The sequence below is a fragment of the Scyliorhinus torazame genome, chromosome 2, assembly GCF_047496885.1.
Source record: "Scyliorhinus torazame isolate Kashiwa2021f chromosome 2, sScyTor2.1, whole genome shotgun sequence".
NCBI lineage: Eukaryota > Metazoa > Chordata > Chondrichthyes > Carcharhiniformes > Scyliorhinidae > Scyliorhinus > Scyliorhinus torazame.
In genome coordinates, this window is record NC_092708.1 from 61,104,100 (window position 1) to 61,124,896 (window position 20,797).

Below are 20,797 nucleotides of genomic sequence, written 5' to 3' on the forward strand. Positions count from 1 at the left end.
GCGACCGGAGAATCGCCGCCAGCCGTGCACGCGCAATCGACACGCTGTTGGTCGATCGGCGGGCGCGTGCGATCCGGGGGGGACCTACCTTCTTCTGCGCCAGCCACTGTGTGGCTCCGCCATGTTGCGTGGCCGCCACGCGCATGCGCAGACCCGCGGCCAGCAGTGCAGGGCCGTGTACAGCAGCTGGAGAAGCGCAGAACACTCCAGCGCCGTGCTGGCCCTCTGTGGGCAACAGAATCGCTGGGCAAAGAGGCCCGTTGACACTGGTGTGAAACACTCTGGTGTTTACGTCAGCATCGACACTTAGCCACGTTTTCAGAGAATCCCGACCAATGTATTTGGATTTTCAAAAAAACAGTGATGAGGTGCCACACAAGAGGTTAATACACAAAAGTAAGACCAGTGGGATTGGCTAACATATTAGCATGGATACAGAATGGATTAATGGATGGAAAACATAACCAGGAATAAAGTGGACTTTTCAGGTTGGAAGGCTGTAACGAGCAGTGACCTCAACAATCAGTGTATGGCCTCAGCTATTTCCAATCTATTAATGACATGCTTGCCTACAAAACAACGGGGACTGCACGAACGAAAAGTCTTCTGAAATATCTAAACCCTGGCACCTGCAACAACCATTCCTGTCCCTGCTCTATCCATGTCTCCGAAATGGCCACAACATCGAAGTCCCAGGTACCAACCCATGCTGCAAGTTCACCTACCTTATTCCGGATGCTCCTGGCATTGAAGAAGACATACTTTAAACCACCTTCCTACCTGCCGGTACATTCCTGCAACTTTGAAACCTTACTCATGACCTCATTACTCTCAACCTCCTGTATACTGGAGCTACAATTTAGGTTCCCAATCCCCTGCTGAGCTAGTTTAAACCCTCCCGAAGAGCATTAGCAAATCCCCCCCCCCCCCCCCCAAGGATATTGGTACCCCTCTGGTCCAGATGTAGACCATCCCGTTCGTAGAGGTCCCACCGACCCCAGAATGAGCCCCAATTATCCAGAAATCTGAAACCCTCCCTCCTGCACCATCCCTGTAGCCACGTGTTCAACTCCTCTCTCTCCCTATTCCTCGTCTCACTAGCACGTGGCACGGGTAACAACACCGAGATAATAACTCTGTTTGTCCTAGATCTAAATTTCCACCCTCGCTCCCTGAATTCCTGCTTTACATCCCTATCCCTTTTCATACCTATGTCGTTGGTACCTATGTGTTCCACCACCTTCTGGGGTCTAAGCTCTGGAATTCCCTCCCTAAATCTCTCTACTTTTTTTTCTCTTCATTAAGGCATCCCTTAGAACCTTAGCTCTTTGACCAAGTTTTAGGGTATCTACCCCAGTGTCTCTTTGGCGTGTTGTCAAGTTTAGTTTGATAATGCTCCTGCCTGTTATGTTGAAGGAACTATATAAGTATAAATTGTTCTTATATACTTTAGATGTCAGCTCAGCTTGTGATATTGTAAACAAACCAACTGTTGCCAAAAAAATGACAAGGAAGAAATTGTGTAAGAAGCCAAAACAAATGGATGGGATTTTCCCAAATATCAGCAAAGAAAGGTGATTTTGAAGCCATCAACACCAATGGTGACTTTTACCGCCATATCATTTGGTGCATAGTAAAGAAAATGGCAAGGGGCGGGTTCCATGAGGTTATACTGGCAGGGTGGGCTCTGATTGAGTCCACTGGGCAAAAGCATAGATTTTTTAAAGATCGGGCTGCCATTTTTAAAGATTGTCCAGTGAACAAATGTTCACCAGGAATTCCCAGCCCCCCCCCCCCCCCCCCCGCCTCCCGCCCCGTACAACCCCTCTCGGCACTATCCGGGTCGTGTCCGGACATGCCCTCTCCCCCCCAAAGTGATGCACTCACACAAGCTCCTCTGGTAGGTCTGCTCATCAGGTGCATGCCTTGGGAAACCTGTTGGGTTTCACGCTGTTCTGCCCTCCCACCGACGTGAATGGTCTTTCTGACTGGGGCGATGATTCAGGCCTGATAATGATATTCCAATATATGGAAAGGATGTTCCAAATGTTGAACTTCAAAAAACCCGTTAATCACTGGCAGAGAGAGGGAAAAATCATGATTTGTACATCTCGCGAGATTTTCCACTCCCATCGCTGAATCCACCCAGCGTAAATGGGAGCAGAAAATCTTGGTCAATAAGTTATTCCGAGAGGGATAACTGTTTTGGTTTTAGACTGTTACATTTGAAATATGGCAGTTATTTTTAGGGCATATGAAGTTGTTATTATAATTTGTATTTATTTCTCTCAAACAGCATTTCCTACCTGCACTCCTCTCACCCAGTTCACCTGTAATAACGGGAGGTGCATCACCGTTAAGTGGCGTTGCGATTCAGGTAATAGAACTATATCAATTGAAAGTATAACTGCTGATTCTCCAATGGTCTTTTATGCGCCATCTTTTTTTTTTCCATAATGATTTTGAAGTGAAGTGTGAAGTCCTGCGTTCATTTTTGTCAGATGGGTATTTTTGTTTAACGGTAGTGTTTTCTTGATTTATCTTCCAACGAGAGATAGAACAGATTTCATACAATCACAGATCTAGCAACCTATTCATAATTATATTATACTTTGAAATGGCTGCTCATGACTTACGATCTCCAGAGGGTCGTACCCAGGAGGTATCCCAGAAGATAGGCCAGAGGTCCCCATGTAAGGACAGCATGGAAATTGCCCAGGAAGTTCAAACGTCCAATGGCAATTACCTTCAACTGGGTGCCGCCTGATTCTCCAATCTAAATCGGAGATATCAGATGGTTTCAACTGTGTTACCCAGGATATTTATTTCCCCAAGTTCCCTAACATCCATGACTTTCTCAACAGTAAATACCAATAAGAAATATTCATTTAGGATCTCACATATCTCTTGTGAATCCGCAAATAGATCACCTTGTCGATCCTTAAGAGGCCCTACCCGCTCCCTAGTTATTCTTTTGCCCTTTTGCATTTGTAGAAGCTCTTGGGATTCTCCTTTGCCTTATCTGCCAAGACAATCTCATGTCCCCTTTTTGCCCTCCTGATTTCCCTCTTAACTCCGACAACCTCTATACTCTTCAAGGGATCCACTTGATCCCAGCTGCCTATGCATGTCAACTGTGTCCTCTTTCTTTCTGACCAGGGCCTCAAGGTTCTAACATAGTGACAGTATATTTTAAAATGTATTTTCCACAAATTTCATTATGTATTAGGTACCAGGACTCAAAGGGTTAAGTTCTGAATGCAGATTGTATACTTTTGACTTGTATTCTCTTGAATTTAGAAGATAATGGGTTGATTTAATTGAGGTGTTTAAAACGATAAAATGATCTGATGGGATAGATACCGAGAAACTATTTCCTCTGATGGTGGAATCAATAGTGATGGGACATAATCTTAGATTGCGAGCTAAGCCATTTAGGAGAGAAATAAGGAAGGACTTTTTCATACACAGGGTGGTAGTGATCTGGAGTTCTCTGTTCCCAATGTGTGTGACTGCTGGTTCAATTGAAATTTTCAAGACTGAGATCGACAGATTTCTATCGGGTAAAAGTATCGAGAGATGTGGATCAAAGGCGGGTAAACGGATTTAAGATACAGATCAGCCCTGAACTAATTGAATGGCAGAACAAGGAGGGCACTGAATAGCCTACTCCTGTTCCTGTGTTCTGAGATGTGGAAGCAAGCTAGAGCTTCATACTATGAGCAGAATACAAAAGAAGGGAGGCAATGCCACCTTCATATCGAACCTTGATTAGACCACACTTGGAGTACTGTGAGCAGTACTGCTCTCCATGCTACAGAAAGGATATGGAAACAACGTGGGAAGTGCAAACAAGATTGAAAAGGGTGTTACTAAAACTAAAAGGATGTTACCATTAGGAAAGATTCAGTAGGCTGGGGCTTTTCTCCTTGAAAAATAGAAAACTGCAGGGATGCCTGCACATTTTAAAAATTAGAGACTGTGAACATGGAACAATTGAATTATTGCTATGTTGTAAATTCTATGCAATTACGCAATTAAAACCATCTCAGAAATTATACTTGAAAAATATGTTTTTAGATGTTGGAAGCATTTTAAGTGTCATGATCACGTTTGTAGAATCAGACAATATAGGAGGAGGCCATTCTGTTGGTGATGGGAAGGTGGTGGGGTTCCAATACGTCGTTGCTCATCTCCTTCCATCCTCCAAGCTTACCACCAATGAGAGCAGTTGATTCCGCCCCAAGATTGTAATCGAATTGCAGGATTCAGGGGATTTATGCTTCAATTTCATCCCTGATCGCTACAGTCCCTGTAATTCTTTTTGATGCAAAAATTGTTGATCATTTAAAAATGAAATGATAGCTATTGTAAGATGCCAAGTTCACTTTGGTTTTGCTTGGAATTAGTATCAATGATTTTAATGATTTACATTACCAAGGAAGATGCTGAAACATAGCCCAGACAATGGTAGGTTTGAGCTCTTTTTTGTGCGTTAGCCCATCTTGCCCAGGGCATATTGCATTTCATTGATTTAACCTCAACACCTGCAACAAGGGAATTACTTCTAATTAGTTTGCATGTGTCCAAATATCGAGTGAGGACAGGATTGGGGTAGGCTGGGGTGTCTTGACATGAAATAGCCTGCACTCTAGGAATGCATATGAAAAATAACCAGTTGGATGAGGTACAGGATGATTGCTGTCACCAATGGAGCTGATGTCTCAGCAAGATGTGTCTTCAAGAAAGAAGATCATTTTATCTAAATTTGTAGATTTGCACGTTTCCTGTAACTGCTATTCTTCCTGGAATTCAGTGTTGATGGCCATTTAGCATTTTTATTAACCATCTGTGAGCTGCGATTGAAAACTTGGGTGAGCTTATTTTTAATTGTGTTACATTTGTTCCAGATGATGATTGTGGGGATGGCAGTGATGAGCTAGGCTGTTCTCCTTCCTGTACCAACGCTCAATTTAAATGTAACAATGGCCGATGTGTTCCTGAGCACTGGATTTGTGATGGAGACAACGACTGTGGTGATTTTAGCGATGAAACCCACGCTAATTGCACAGAAGCAGGTTTGTGTGCTGAATGACTGGCGTTGCAGATGTTCAAAAGCTGCAATTTTGGAGGGTAAATCCAAAATATTCAAAAACACTCACTGTGGGTCAAAATGAGTAAATTGTGAAGGGGGCACAAGGATGCTCCAAAGGGATAGCGATAGAAAAAATGTGTTTGCAGTGATACTGCGTCTCCCATTTAGACAGAGATGAGGAGACTTTATTTTCTCGCGAAAGGTTGTTAGTCTGTGGAATACTCCTTCCCTTAGAGTAGTGTAGGGAGGGTCATTGGATATTTTTTAAAGGTTGGGCTGGATAGATTCTTCACCAACAAGGGAGTTAAAATGTATATGGGGTAGAAAGGAAAGTAGAGGCCACAAGCAGATCAGCCAGATGGCAAAGCAGGATCAAGCGGTCTAATTTGTACATCCATGTGTTAAATGAGTGGACTCACCTGATGAAGGAACTATGCTCCGAAAGCTAGTGATTCCAAATAATTCCTGTTGGACTTTTACCTTGTGTTATAAGACTTCTTACTGTGCCCCACCCCAGTCCAATGCCAGCATCTCCACATCAAAGATAGAATAAGCATACACTTCGAGCTAGTTACAAAGATTGAGAGGGGGCAAAATCTTGAGATCTATAAAATACCCAAGACCTTCTATAATGTAGATGTAACCTGCATATTGAACTTCAAATTTGAATTCAAAACTGGTATGTACACAAGCTTCAAATCGGAGTACTGACCAAAAGACTTTATGGACTATGCAAACTATTAAATATCCAGAATGGATCTTAGTAAAAGAAGTTATTGATATCTTCCCCCACAGTTGATCATACGGACTGAATTTGTTCTGTAAGAACAAGCTGGATTTGTGATTCAAATGTCCCTTTTTCACCCCTTCTGTTCATCTGTTGAATGCAATTACATGTGAAGATATTTACAAATCAGTGAATCCAATCAAACAACCACCAATACAAAAGGATTGCTAGAAAAAAAACATTATATGTACTTCTGGATTATAGAAAAATGTAACTGCTAATACATGCGATGAAACAAGTCTTTTCAAAAATTAGATTGATACCTTCAGGTGTATGGTGAACATATTGAAAAGAATTAGGGCAGAATTCTCCCCCCCCCCCCCACCCCCCCCTCAAAATGGCAAAGTGTCAGGTTCTGACTGAAAGCCAGTGTGTTCTCCCCAGGCAGGGCTTCTGTTAAGATCTTCCCAGATTTGGTCAATTTTTAGAAGGGAGTGTGTGCTTTGTGCCATCATTGTGGGAAACGGATCCCAAAGACACCAGCCAGCTTGCCGTTTTAAAGGGCGCCCCGATCTCAAAGTGAAGTTAAAGACCCCCTTGTCGCAACCCAGACAGATATCAGGAGCCCCCCCCCAAATAATGATCACTGGCATCAACCACTCACAAGGATCGCTGGCATCTGGTATTGGAAACATCCAATGGGTCTCCCTGCAGGCCCTGGCCCCGTCCCCTTTCAGGCCTCACCCTTTGACAGTATCAGCCAGACACTGGCAGAGGGCAACCTTGTCCCTGACCATCCTGGGGTACACTGACCTCTGAACCTCAGTGTGGTCATCAGGTCTGTGATTCCCACCAGTGACACATGATGCCGGCGGATAGGAACATCTGACATTCCCGGATGATTTGGCATGAAGCCGATTCTGAATATTTAAATACATTACAATATATAGTACAAACCTGATTATGTCGCCGGGGGGTGCAGGCTGTCACAAATCCCACTGTGGCCCTCTCGCCAGGGTTTCTGGCCATTACGGGATTTGTGCCTGCGGTGAACGGGCCAGGAAAATCGCAGCCTTAGTTTTGAAGTTCATTATTCCAACACAATAATTAAAGTCACGCAAAGAAACCCATCACTTTTATCTTATAAGTAAAGACAAATGAAAACCGAGGAATGCTGAACTTAACAGTGACCTATTAAGGTCTTCCTCATGAATTAATTGAAAATAGTTGTGCACAGTTCTAAACTGAATATTCTATCCATCCTTTAACTTCAAAATTGAAACAATAATATGTCCTGACAGAAAATGAGAATTAACTCCATTTCAGATAGGTTATGTAACTCAGAAAATGCCTACCAGGCATATTTAAATCACTGGCTAAATGTTATACTTTGCGGGGCGGGGAGGAGGGGTGGGGGGGGGATGGTCCACACCCCCTCCCCCTATCATGTAAAGGTATGGAATAGGCCTGCTCTGGTTTGGTCGGCTAGCCCAGCAGACATTTCACAGATCTCTGGTTATTAATTGGATTGAGCAAAACCTTCTGCCCCATTGGGGAGGCAGCTCTGCCTTTGAGAGTTGCTGGCCAATCAAATGATCCAAAACTCTCTTGTGCCAATCTTGCCACTGGAACTTGTGGCCAGTGCTTCAAGACCACAAAGAATCTGTTTTGCGATGGACCCAGCCCACCAGGTTCTCCCAGAGACTCAGTGGGGTCAGGCTGGCTGTCTCCAGTGAGAGTGGTGGACTGCTGGAGTGGACAGGGAAGGGGGGTGTTGGGAGAAAGGCTGGGCGAGGAAATGTCTCGGTGAGGTTCGAGTGAGGAGTGGGCAGGAGGGTAGTTGCGACCATTAATGGGCATGGAGGCCCAAAAAGGAGGTACCCTGTCCACATCTTGCTCAGCCAGCAGTCCATTAGGTTTTATCTAGTGGGCGGGAGACTTGGCACTGGCCTCTCCCACCACAGGTAAAATCCCAGTGGCAAAAGGAGGGGACTCTTAAGTAACCATTAATAACCCACAAATATAGTGATATTCCATCCTTTCATTCAGACCATTAATCTATATACACTTTCCTGAATAATTTATTTTTATCTTAATATTGACTATCATAAGCATGGAAAGCACTTTATTAGTTTCTACTGTTCCTCAACATGGGTTTTACCTCGCTTTAGGGGCATTTGAGTACTGCCTTGGAAATGCTAATGTGGGTCTTCTATTTCATACTAATTTTTAGAATTTACATTTAAATATGATATTAGGGTTAGAACGATTGAAATTTTCCACTTTGAAAGTAGTTGAAAAATTAATGAATAGTGTATGTTAAAATATTTATTTACTAAATACTATTCTGTGAATGCTGATTCTGAAATAAATAATTTTACAGACTCCATATAGAATATCTTACAATGCATACATTACAACTAAAAATTACGCTGATTTAAAAGAATATTTTTACATTATTGAAATATTAAATTTTTCAAACTCACAATGTTCATTTGTTCTCAACCAGCTAAATAGCAGCTCTACATGTTGTGCCACAACAAGTTGAGTTAATCACTTAGAATCCCCATTTAGATGGTTTGGGGATTTCCATAATGGGAAAGAGCTATTGTGGATCCAGGGAGAGCCAAAGGTAAATCATTGTTGAAATATTATAGAATAATGCTTAATTTTTCCATTCCATGGAGTGGAAGCCTACATGGGAGGAAGGCTCTTTGTCCGTAGTATACAAATGAATGGACTTCATGCAGGTCCATGCACGAATGATTGGTTCACCTTTAGAAGGTTATGTTGTTTGTCATGTTTGCATAGAACAAGGCATTTTTATTTTACACAACTTTTAGCTCTGCTTAATTAGTTTCTTGTTCTGCTCAATCATTGACATTGTTGTTATTTAAGACATCACAATGCTGTCTGAGTCTCTCTCAAAGTAATCATGGGCCACACTTGTGCAGATTTCATTCCAGCAGTTTGGCAAAGCAGCCCATCGGTTATTACCAGTAGGCAATGAGAAAAGAAGCGCCCCTTTGCTCGAAATAAAACACATCAACAGGTGTTAACTTTTCCATTATTTTGCCTCAGAGTTCTGAAATCTTTATTAAATCTGTTTTACTGTGCCTCGCAAAAATTGAGGTTTTTTTCTTGTTTTTTGAAAATGTATTTTTCTGATAATGTATTCCTCTGGTTTGTAAAATTAGTCCTATCTGAGGTTTACCTATAAACAGTGAACACTTTTGTTACAATTAAATTTGTGGTCTCTAATGTTGCATCTAAATTAATATTTGAACTCCTACACTGATGAACTTTTACTGAAGCATTCCAGTTTGATATGGTATGCCAGTATTAACCAGACCACAGGCACAGTTGAACAGTATGCCTTAAATGTAGACTGAAAACACAGGCAAAGTGTCTGGGAAAAATCAATAAAAATATGTATTAGTAAAGCACTGAAGAAAGTACGATTAACATAATTGCCATAGCCGTATCATCATTTTTTAATCAACTAATTGCAGGAAATAATTGTATTAAGTGGTAAATGTACTGTTGCATTGCCCCAACAGCCACAAGGCCACCTGGTGGTTGTCACAGAAAACAATTTCAGTGTTACCTGGACGGCAATTGTGTTCCACTGCGATGGCATTGCGATGGGGATTGGGACTGCGAAGATGGTAGTGATGAAAACAGCTGTGAAGGAAGCATGAGAACCTGTGACTCCCACTCAGAGTTTGAATGTAAAGACACAGGTATGACACAATAACGCACAGCACTGGTGTAAAGGTATGGCTGTGTTGTCTCAATAATTGCCACTTACCCAGCATCTTTAAAGTTTCAAACATGACAAAGTGTGTGGGAAGAGAAAGCAATGCCAAACAGTTGTCGAAGATTAACTAAGGATGGTGGATGAAAACTGGATCAAAACTGGTTTTGAGGTGAGAAGTAGCATGATAGAATGCTCATGGATAGAGTTCTAGTGTCGAGTCGGAACATAGGAAGGAACACTGGAGAAGTAATGGGCCATTCGGCCTCTTGAGCCTGCTCCGTTATTTGATAAGATTGTGATCTGATTGTGATCTCAGTTCCGCTTTCCTGTCTGTCCCACATCCCTTGGCTTTCTGGTCTAGCAAATATCTTATCTGACTCAGCCTTGAATACATCCAATGACATAACCTCCACTATTTTCTGGGAAGCATATTCCGCATACCAATGGCCCTCTGAGAGAAAAAAATCTTCTCATCTTCATCTCAAAAAGGAAATCCTCTTATTTTTAAATTGTGTGCAGTTTTCCCCACAAAAGAAAACATCTTCCCGGTCCTGTCATGTCCCCTCAGGATCTTTTATCTTTCAATAAGATTACCTCTCACTATACTAGACTCTGATGGGTAGAGACTCAACCTGTTCAACATTTCTTCACAAGGTAAGTCCTTCATCCTTGGCATAAGTCAAGTGAACCTTCTCTAAATTGCATCAAATGCAATGATATTCTTTTTCAAATAAGGAGAATAAAACCCACTTCAGTATTCCAGGTGTGGCCTCACCAACACTTTGCACAGTTACAGTGAAACGTCCCTACTTTTATATTCCATTGTACTTGCAATAAATGCAAAAGATTTATTTGCTTTCTTAATCACTTGCTGTACCCGAATACTAACTTTTTGTGATTCATGCACCAGGACATCCAGATCCCTCTGTGTCACTGAATTCTGTAGTCACCTTTTAAATAGTACACTATTTTTTGATTCTTCCCACCAGAGGGAACAAGTTCACATTTAGCTACTCTTGATAACTTACTTTCCTATCTGCCTTTGTCATCAACAAATTTAGCCACCATACATTTGGTCCCTACATCCAAATTATTGATAAAGACTGCAAAACGTATAGAGCCATCCTAAAAGTCTGCCATAAGAGTAAAGCAAAAGGGATGATATACAGGAGGCGAAAATTGCATCACATAAGCTTGCCACCCCACATTGATTCTGTATACACCTCCCGCTGCCTCAGGAAGGCAGACAGCATTATCAGAGACCTCTCCCACCCAGGCATTGCCTTCTTCCAGACCCTTCCATCAGACAGAAGGTACAGAAGTTTGAAGACCCGCCCATCCAGACATAGGAACAGCTTCTTCCCCACAGCTACAAGACTCCTCAACCACTCTCCCTCGGACTGATCTGTTCCCTGTAAGAACACTATTCACGACGCCCTATGCTGCTCTTGCTCATGTATTTGCTTTATTTGGCCCCTTGTTCCACACTGTAACCAGTCACTGTTTGTCGATGTACCATTTGTCAATGTTCTCTGTTGATTATTCTTTTGTCTACTATGTATGTACTTTGTACGTTCCCTTGGCCGCAGAATAAGTCACCAAATTCAGGGAATGGTAACCAACTAAATCGAAACAGGAGTGATGTAATAGTGGAAAGCAATCAATGGAACTGGTGGAGCATCAGACTCTTTGGACCTTTGTGATATTGAATTCAAGAGCCTTGGCAGGGAAAGAATTCAAAATGTCTAGTCTGATAATGGCATGGATGAAAGTTTTATTGAGAGGAGGTAAGGACAAAGAAATTGCAGAGGTGGAAATCAATGGTCTTGGTAAAAATAGGGTGCAAGGCTTGAAGTTCAATCAGGGACATGCAGGACTGCAAGGACAGCAAGCACTGTCAGATTCAATGACCAGGGTGGTAAACAGAATCAATCCATGGTGCAATGCCTTAGCGGGATCTGAATAAAATGCATTGTTTAATGGTAGAAACTTTTGGTTTATTGTCAACTTAGTTTCAGAGAAGCTGAGAACAGAGTGATGGGTGTTGAATAATTTTGTAAGTGTCTACCTGAAATAGAAACTTGAATCAATGCTTCTACATAATGCAGATAAAGGGAAACATGTAGATACAAAACAAGGGCATAAAGCAGAGACTTATGTCATTACAAGATGACTGTGATGGGGTGAGAATAGAAATCTCTGCTAAAATGTATTGTGATGTAACTGATAGACATCAAATCAAACAAGGACAGTGCCATGGAGGTGAATTATGAAGGAGATACACTGGAGAGAAATTACGTTTTGGAAAAGTGGGTGCAGAGTTGCATGGGGTTATGATCCCTGGCGAGAACGCTAACTTTTAAAAAAGAAATTTGCACTTCCAGTGACTGACTGAAAGGATCACATGACAAGATTGCAAGTTTAACGGGCGGGATTCTCCACCTCCACGCCGAAGTGGCCGACCGATTCAGGCCCTGACAATGGGCCAGTATCGGGGCCGCGTCATCTACCCGCGCCAGGCCTTGTTGCCCGGGTAAAAGCGGCGCCGCATAGATGACGCGGCCGACGCTGCATAACGGACGTCATCCGCGCATGCGCGGGTGCATGCATGGTTGCCGTCCGCTCTAAGTCCACCCCGCAAGAAGATGGCGGACGGATTCTTGCGGGGCCGTGGAAGGAAAGAGGTCCTCCTTCAGAGAGGACGGCACGACGATCGGTGGGCACCGATCGCAGGCCACCCCACATTTAAGGTACCCCCCGGTGCAGGTTCCGCCCTCGCCCCCCCACAGGCCGCCCCCCCAGCGTTCACGCACCGCCCGCGACTGTAGCGACCAGGTGTGGACGGCGCTTTCATAATCCCTCCACTTTCATAGTGAGGGATGATTTGAAGATTCTTCCCACCAGTACAAGCTAAGTGAATCCTCCTGCTCACGTGCTCCATTTCTGTAATCTGAGCTCAAGGTCTCACCGACATTTTGTGTGGTAGCCAATAGGGCCTGCAGTTTTACTGCTGAAGGTGTTGGACTAGCTGTCTTTTTCCTTTTTCAATTTTTTAACCTTATGAATTCGCGGGATGTGGGCTTCACCGGCGAAGTCAGCATTTATTGCCCGTGCCTCATTTCCATTCAGAGGGCGACGATGAGCTGCCTTCTTGAACTGCTGCAGTCCATGTGATGCGGGAATGCCCACAGTGCTGCTTGGAAGGGAATTCGACTTTAGAGTGTTTTGATATAACTAAGTTGCTTGCTAGGTCATGTCAACAGGTAGTTAAGAGTCAACCACATTGCTATGGGCCCAAAGTCACATGTAGACAAAACATGTAGATAAGGATGGGAGATTTACCTCCCTAAAGGATGTTTGTCAACTAGATGACTTTACATGACACTCAAGAATGGTTTCATAGTTCTCATAATTTTTGGATTCTTGCAAACTGCCCATATCTGTGAAATTAAATAATACTTTACAAAACCTGCAACCCAAACATATAATAACTTGCTATGGACTCTTCTCCTCGGAAAGTCCATCAACATGATGTGAATTATGCCTTGTATCCAGGTAGAAATGCTGATTAGTTATCCTCTATACCTCCAATTTCATTCTATTCTGTAAATAAATAGACAGTTTGAAATATAACCATTTAAAAATGCTGAAATTCCTAACATCTCCCTGGACTTAGATAAGAGCAATCTATCCACCATTTGCACAGAGCAATCTATCCACCATTCGCACAGCTGCTCAGATCATTGCTTATCGGTATAAATCATTGTGCGTTCTTCCCAGAAGAAGGTAACATGCCCCCACCCCCCTTTATCCTTTAGCACGCAAGCCACCCAGGTTTTTTGTCAGAAGAATCTAGAGCTGGTTACATGACCGACTTCATTCCTCCACCTTACCCTAAAGTAAAGACACAATCTCAAAACAATTCGATCTTATAATCGTCATATTTGTAACAACAATCACAATACTTTTCTAAAAGGTGAGGGAGTTATAGAGAGGGCAGTAGATGCAAAAATAAATGTCCATGAGTGGATGTTCTGAGGAGGTTACACTGCTGTCACAATGTTTTTTTTTCAAGTTGAGTTTAGTAACTGCTGTTTGTGTACAATTGGGGATTAGCTGTGGACACCAAAGCTTTTGCCAATACTTAATGTCATTGTTTTACTTAGTAATCTTATTGACTTTAGTCTGTGAAAAAACTGTGGACTTCTGCTCCAAAACAACAGATCATCAATCAAGAAGAAAGCATCATCAGTCCTGTAAATCAACTGCAAATTACAATCGGAAACCAGTTAAGCACACAAAATAGCATTAGGAAAGCAACATCAGGGGCAGGATTCTCCGCAATTGGCGCGATGTCCGCCGACCGGCGCCAAAAACGGCGCGAATCAGTCCAGCATCGCGCCGCCCCAAAGGTGCGGAATTCTCCGCATCTTGAGGGGCCGAGCCCTCAGCTTGAGGGGCTAGGCCCGCGCCGGACTGATCTCCGCCCCGCCAGCTGGCGGGAAAGGCCTTTGGTGCCCCGCCAGCTGGCGCGGAAATAACTTTGCCATCAGTGGCATGCCCGCTGTCCTTCGGCTTACACTCACCCTCACCACGATATTGTGAGCTGAGGGCCAGTTGTCGGGTGGGCCAGCATTCATGGCCCAATTGAGGCCCTAAAGTATATAATGAATGTCCACTCAAAGGCCTCATCATACCATCACTCAGATTTAACAGCCACTGGGAAAGGCCTGCATAAAGGTACCGCCCAGCGGTGTATCCCTGAGGGTTGCTGGTGAGTGAAAGTGGGGGCAGAGAGGTGCCTCCTTTCTGGACAACCTCCACATCTTTCTCTCCCTGCTTCCGCCATCTCCTCAACCATTTCCCAGAGGCATTCCCCTCATCCCTACCTGCTCGCCAGGGTCTACCAGCTCGAGATCATTAGTTTGTTTTTGGGTCCAGGTCTGTCACTGAACTCCTCCTTGTCCAAGCTGCTGTAATGGAGTGGCCGTTACTCCGAGCAGAGTGCCCAGCCGCTGGCCATCATCTCTATGAGGCAAGATCGAGCCATATTATAAACATCTTCCATGACCATCAAGTCTCAGAGTGGAATTCAAACCCGGAGCTTCTGGCTCAGAGGCAGGGACACTATCCTCTGTGCCACAAGATTTAAAAAAAATAATTAGTGGTATGTGGTATAGCAGGCTGGGCCAGAATTTATTGTCCATCCTTAATTGCTATTTCAGAGGGCAGTTAAGAATCAGGTTCACTGTGGATCAGTGACGATTAGTGACAATCAGGAATGGTTTCATGGTCATCATTAGACTTCTAGGATGCGGTCTAACCAAATTGCAACAGGATCCGGTGATGCACACGTTTAGCCGGGTGTTTCCTGGCTCTTGGAGCAAGAAGAAACACATGCTATCTATCTGGACTACCAATCTATTGTTGCAATCCAGGGTCTCAGTGGGGAATGCCCTGCCGAGGCCACATTTAATCCCGTTTCCAGAAATCCACTCGCCGGGCATCCTCAGTGCAGGAAGAGATCAGGACGCTATTTAAAAATGGCATCCCGATCTCTCGACCCCCTGACACGTCCCTCAAAACCCCCAAAGCCTCAACTCATCACATGCCCCCCCTCCACCCTACCCCACACTAGCAGGGCACCCCTAGGCCCGATCTCCAGTGCGGGGAATATACTAACCTAGCACCCTGTCACTGCCAATCTGGCAGTGCCCGAGCCAACTGGCCACCTGGGCACCTTGGTAATGCCAGGATGGCACACAGGTGACACTGCCAGCGTGCAATGCTGGCAGTGCCAGGCTGACAGTGCCAAGGTACCCAGATGGTGCCAGCAGTGCCAGCATGCAACGCTGCCCAGAGGGTAACCACCTGGGGGCCTCCAATCTCCTGGGTCTCCAATTCCCAATTTGTGGGGACCAGGACTGACCAGCACTTGTCTGAGGTCCCCAGGCAAAGGAGTTAGATCCCAGGGCCTCAGTAGATCAGACGAGTGCATCTTAGAGTGGGACTAGCTGCCTCGCTCTAATATGCAGGTTTGCCAGATAATGATTCCACCCACAATGGGCGGGATTCAGATCATGACGTCTTGCGAGATCCCTTTAAATCTCACGCAGCATGGCAAGCCGGGTAGATCATGGAAGAGGGACACCCGATATCTACCGGCCGTACAGCCGTTTGGGCGGAACGCGGCCAGTAGATCACACCGATGATTCCAGATTTTTATTGGATTTAAATTTCACCATGTGCCGTGGCAGGATTAAGGGGCGTCATTCTCCGCCGGCGGGAGTCTCCGTTTTGCCGGCGCCCGGGGGTTTCCCGACGGCGTGGGGCTGCCCCACAATGGGAAACCCCATTGACCGGCCGGTGTTACGGAGACTCCCGCCGGCCGGTGGGGGCAGAAATGTGGCGGGGCGGGTAGGAGAATTTCGCCCAAGATCTCCAACAGGCATTAGTTACATCAATTTCTACCCCCATGTGCCTTAATACTACCTCTTTTCCTCTGCTGTTCATTCTCTTTTCCTCTGCTATTCATATTCAATGCCAGGGGACTACTGAATGTAACCCCTATTGCGCTACATATTCAGAAAAAGCCTTTGAAAAAGGCTTCCTGAGGACTTCCTTTGGAAAACAATACTGGCTCAGTTTCGGGAATTAAATTACATAGACAGAAAAAAATCGATCACACCATAGAAAGCATCCTATCTCGCTGCATCACAGCCTGGTATGGCAACTGCTCGGCCCAGGACCGCAAGAAACTTCAGAGAGTTGTGAACACCGCCCAGTCCATCACACAAACATGCCTCCCATCCATTGACTCCGTCTACACCTCCCGCTGCCTGGGGAAAGCGGGCAGCATAATCAAAGACCCCTCCCACCTGGCTTACTCACTCTTCCAACTTCTTCCATCGGGCAGGAGATACAGATGTCTGAGAACACGCACCAACAGACTCAAAAACAGCTTCTTCCCCGCTGTTACCAGTCTCCTAAATGACCCCCTTATGGACTGACCTCATTAACACTACACCCCTGTATGCTTCATCCGATGCCGGTGATTATGTAGTTACATTGTATACCTTGTGTTGCCCTTTATTGTATTTTCTTTTATTCCCTTTTCTTCCCATGCACTTAATGATCTGTTGAGTTGCTCGCAGAAAAATACTTTTCACTGTACCTCGGTACACGTGACAATCAACAAATCCAATCCAATCCAAACACAGGAAGTGTGAAGACTGAGACGAATTGCCTGTCACCCATCTCACTATTAATTGGTTGATGTATGTTTGCATTCAGAATTCTTTATTGACTGATGGAAATGGAAATTAAAGAGGTAAAACTTCAGATTGACAGTAATTGACCTTATCCTTCAATGAGTTGGAACATTGCAATATCTTTTTTTAGTTGCACATCCCAATTGTGGCATACATCTAGAAACATGCATAGAAAATAGAAGAAGGAGGAGATCAATCGGCCCTTCGCGTCTGCTCCGCCAATCTTTATGATCATAGCTGATCATTAAGGGTTACGGGGTTAGGGTGGAAGTAAGGGTTTAAGTGGGTCGGTGCAGACTCGATGCGCCGAATGGCCTCCTTCTATGTTGAAGTTATATCCTTTGATCCTGCCTTCCCCCATATCCCTTGATCCCTTTAGTCCCAAGAGCTATCCCGAATTCCTTCTAAAAAGTACACAACGTTTTGGCCTCAACTACTTTCTGTGATAGTGATTGTCATAATATCCATTCATGTATATAATAAGATGCAGACAGGCAGTGATTGACACATAGGATGACCAGTAACCATACAACACAGCACAGCCAATCGCCAGACAGGACACTACCACTATAAAGCCAGAGGGCACTAGGTTACCCACTCTCTCGGGTCCCAGCTACTGAGACAGTCAGAGTCCACGAGCTAGCAAGCACAAACACCATGCGATAGTTAGTAAGTCTGGTCAGGCTACTACAAGGTCACACTAGTCAGATCAGTATAGTGTCGACCCACAGCTGAATATGTACAGCAGTTCAGCTAGTTGAATAAAACAGTGTTGGATCTTCTCCTGTGTTAGGCGTCTGTTTCGAACCTCCCTGCATCGAGTGCAGTCCACATCGAACCAATCTGCCTAACACATCATGGTACCGGAGTGATATTGATCTTGACGGACCTACCTCGAGTGAATCAGCATCGACCATCAAGCAGTCATCCAGCGAAATGGAAAACATCCAGCCTCCTCCGCAACTCCGCATCTCCGGCAACCTCGGTGCAAACTGGAAAGTCTTCAAGTAAAAGTTCCTCTTGTACATCGAGGCCTCTGCCCTCGAGGCAGCATCGGATGCCAGGAAGATCGCGCTATTTCTCTCCACTGCAGGGGACCACGCCATCCACATCTACAATTCGCTTACGTTCGCCGACGGCAAAGACAAAACAAAATTCAAAACAGTCCTGCTGAAGTTCGACAGCCACTGCGACATGAGGTGAATGAGAGCTTTGAACGGTACATTTTCCAGCAGAGGCTTCAGGGTAAGGATGAACCTTTTCAATCCTTCTTGACCCATATCCGCAGCCTAGCGCAGTCATGTAATGATGACTCGACGGCTAATTTCATGATCCGGGATCAGATCATTTTCGGGGTCCACTCCGACTCCCTGCGGCAGCAGCTCCTTGAAATCAAACAGTTGATCCTCTCTGTCGCTATCGAGACGTGCGTTGTCCATGAGGATGCCAAGAATTGTTACTCCCACATCAGGACGGCAGAAACTGCAAAGCTGGCCTCCCACGAGGCAGAAAGGGTGCAGGCCATTGCACAAATGCAGGGCCTGAGCATCGAGGAGAGTGGCCATTTTGCACGCTTTTCTCGGATCCCTGCGCATGTGCGTCATGACCGAGAGGACGACGAGACCGAAAACCCGACCACGCAGGTGCGTACGTCGGCCGATCGCACTGCGCATGCGTGATCGCGCACGGATCGCGCTGACATCAGCGTCATGACGTGTCCGACTTGTGGCTCCACCCACTTAAAGCGGCAATGTCCGGCAAGAGGATGCCGATGTCTCCAGTGTGGCAAGTTTGGCCACTATGCAGCCCTCTGCAGATCCGCTCCACCGCTCAGCAGCCAGCGATCCCAGCTGCTGCGCAGAAGTACAAGACAACAAGGCATGCCAGATTCTGATCCCGACAGCCCAACGGACCCTGATGCTGACTACCTCAAGTCTCCATGTCGGGTGGGCATCATAACCACACATGAGCTGGCCTTCACCACACCTGCGCAACGCCTCTCGATCCTCAGTGTGGATCCCGACGACGAGTGGTGTGCTGTCCTCACAGTTAACAAAGCTCGCATCCGATTTAAACTGGACACCGGCGCGTCTGCGAACCTTATCTCACAATCCGACCTCGACACCATCCGGGCCCGACCAAGCATTCTTCCACCGGCCTGCCAGCTCCTTGACTACAATGGCAATGCCATAGCTGCCAGTGGCTCGTGTCAACTAGGGGTATCTAATAAGGCGATCAAGGCAACGTTACGATTTGAAATCGTCAGGCCTGACATGGCATCCCTACTCGGTGCTCGCGCCTGCAAACACCTGAACCTGGTTCAGCGAGTACACACCATGTCATCGTCACCGGCGACGGCTTTGCCCGATGGAAATTTGCAAGCCAACATAGACGACATTATCACGCAGTACCACAGTATATTTGATGGAATGGGCAAGCTCCCGTACCGATACATTTCATAGAATTTACAGTGCAGAAGGAGGCCATTTGGCCCATCGAGTCTGCACCGGCTCTTGGAAAGAGCACCCTACCCAAGGTCAACACCTCCACCCTATCCCCATAACCCAGTAACCCCACCCAACACTAAGGGCAATTTTGGACACTAAGGGCAATTTATCATGGCCAATCCACCTAACCTGCACATCTTTGGACTATGGGAGGAAACCGGAGCACCCGGAGGAAACCCACGCACATACGGGGAGGATGTGCAGACTCCGCACAGACAGTGATCCAAGCCGGAATCGAACCTGGGACCCTGGAGCTGTGAAGCAATTATGCTAACCACTATGCTACCGTGCTGCCCATACAAAATACTACTCAAGCCGAACGCCACCCCTGTAATCCATGCACCACGCCGGGTGCCGGCTCCCCTCCAGGATCATCTGAAAAAGCAACTACAGGACCTCCAATACCAGGGCATCATCTCGAAGGTCACGGAGCCAACACACTGTGTTAGCTCCATGGAATGCGTAAAGAAGCCATCAGGGGAGCTCCGCATCTGCATTGATCCCAAGGATCTAAATCGCAATATCATGCGGGAACACTACCCGATCCCGAAGCGTGAAGAGGAAACCAGTGAGATGGCACATGCCAAATTTTTCACTAAGTTGGACGACTCCCGGGGCTTTTGGCAAATACAGCTGGACGCGTCCAGTCGCAAGCTGTGCACGTTCAACACCCTGTTCGGCCGCTACTGTTGCAACCGCATGCCTTTCGGTATCATATCTGCCTCCGAAGTGTTTCATCGCATCATGGAGCAGATGATGGAGGGCATCGAGGGTGTACGAGTAAAAGTGGACGACGTGATCATCTGGTCCACAACACCCCAGGAACACATCGCTCGCCTCAAGCAGGTCTTCCAGCGAATTCATGAACATGGTCTCCAGCTCAACAGTGCCAAGTGCTCATTTGGTCAATCTGAAGTTTCTAGGCGACCACATCGCATGGCGGCAGGGTGTGCGGCCAGACGGCGACAAGGTCTTGGCGATCAATGCCATGAAGACCCCGGAGGACAAGAAGGCGGTCCTCCGCTTCCTCGGGATGGTCAACCTTCTCGGCAAATTCATTCCCAATATGGCATCCCACACCACGGCCCCCGCCATCTCGTCAAGAAGTAAACGGAATTCCAGTGACTGCCCACACATGAAGCGGAATGGTGTGAGCTGAAGGCAAAGCTAGCTACAGCCCCAGTTCTAGCATTCTTCGACCAAACCAAGATATCAACTGATGCAAGCCAGGACGGCATTGGGGCGGTGCTCCTCCTGCGAGATGACTTCTCGTCCTGGGCTCCAGTGGCATATGCCTCCAGGCATATGACGCCCACTGAGCAACGGTATGCCCAGATCGAAAAGGAGTGTCTGGGTCTCCTGACAGGAATAGTCATGTTTCATGATTACGTTTACGGCCTGCTGAAATTCACGGTGGAAACGGACCACAGGCCTTTA

At 45.7% G+C, this 20,797-nt stretch overlaps 1 protein-coding gene across 1 annotated transcript in view; it reads left to right on the plus strand.

Moving 5' to 3' along the window:
* Positions 1-20,797, plus strand: part of LOC140406643 (low-density lipoprotein receptor-related protein 1B-like) — a 1,956,985-nt gene that overhangs the window by 1,694,735 nt on the left and 241,453 nt on the right. The window contains exons 19-21 of the mRNA XM_072494650.1: positions 2,297-2,377; positions 4,911-5,078; positions 9,383-9,565. Of these exons, the coding sequence (XP_072350751.1) occupies positions 2,297-2,377; positions 4,911-5,078; positions 9,383-9,565 (432 nt within the window). The remainder of the gene's footprint in view (positions 1-2,296; positions 2,378-4,910; positions 5,079-9,382; positions 9,566-20,797) is intronic.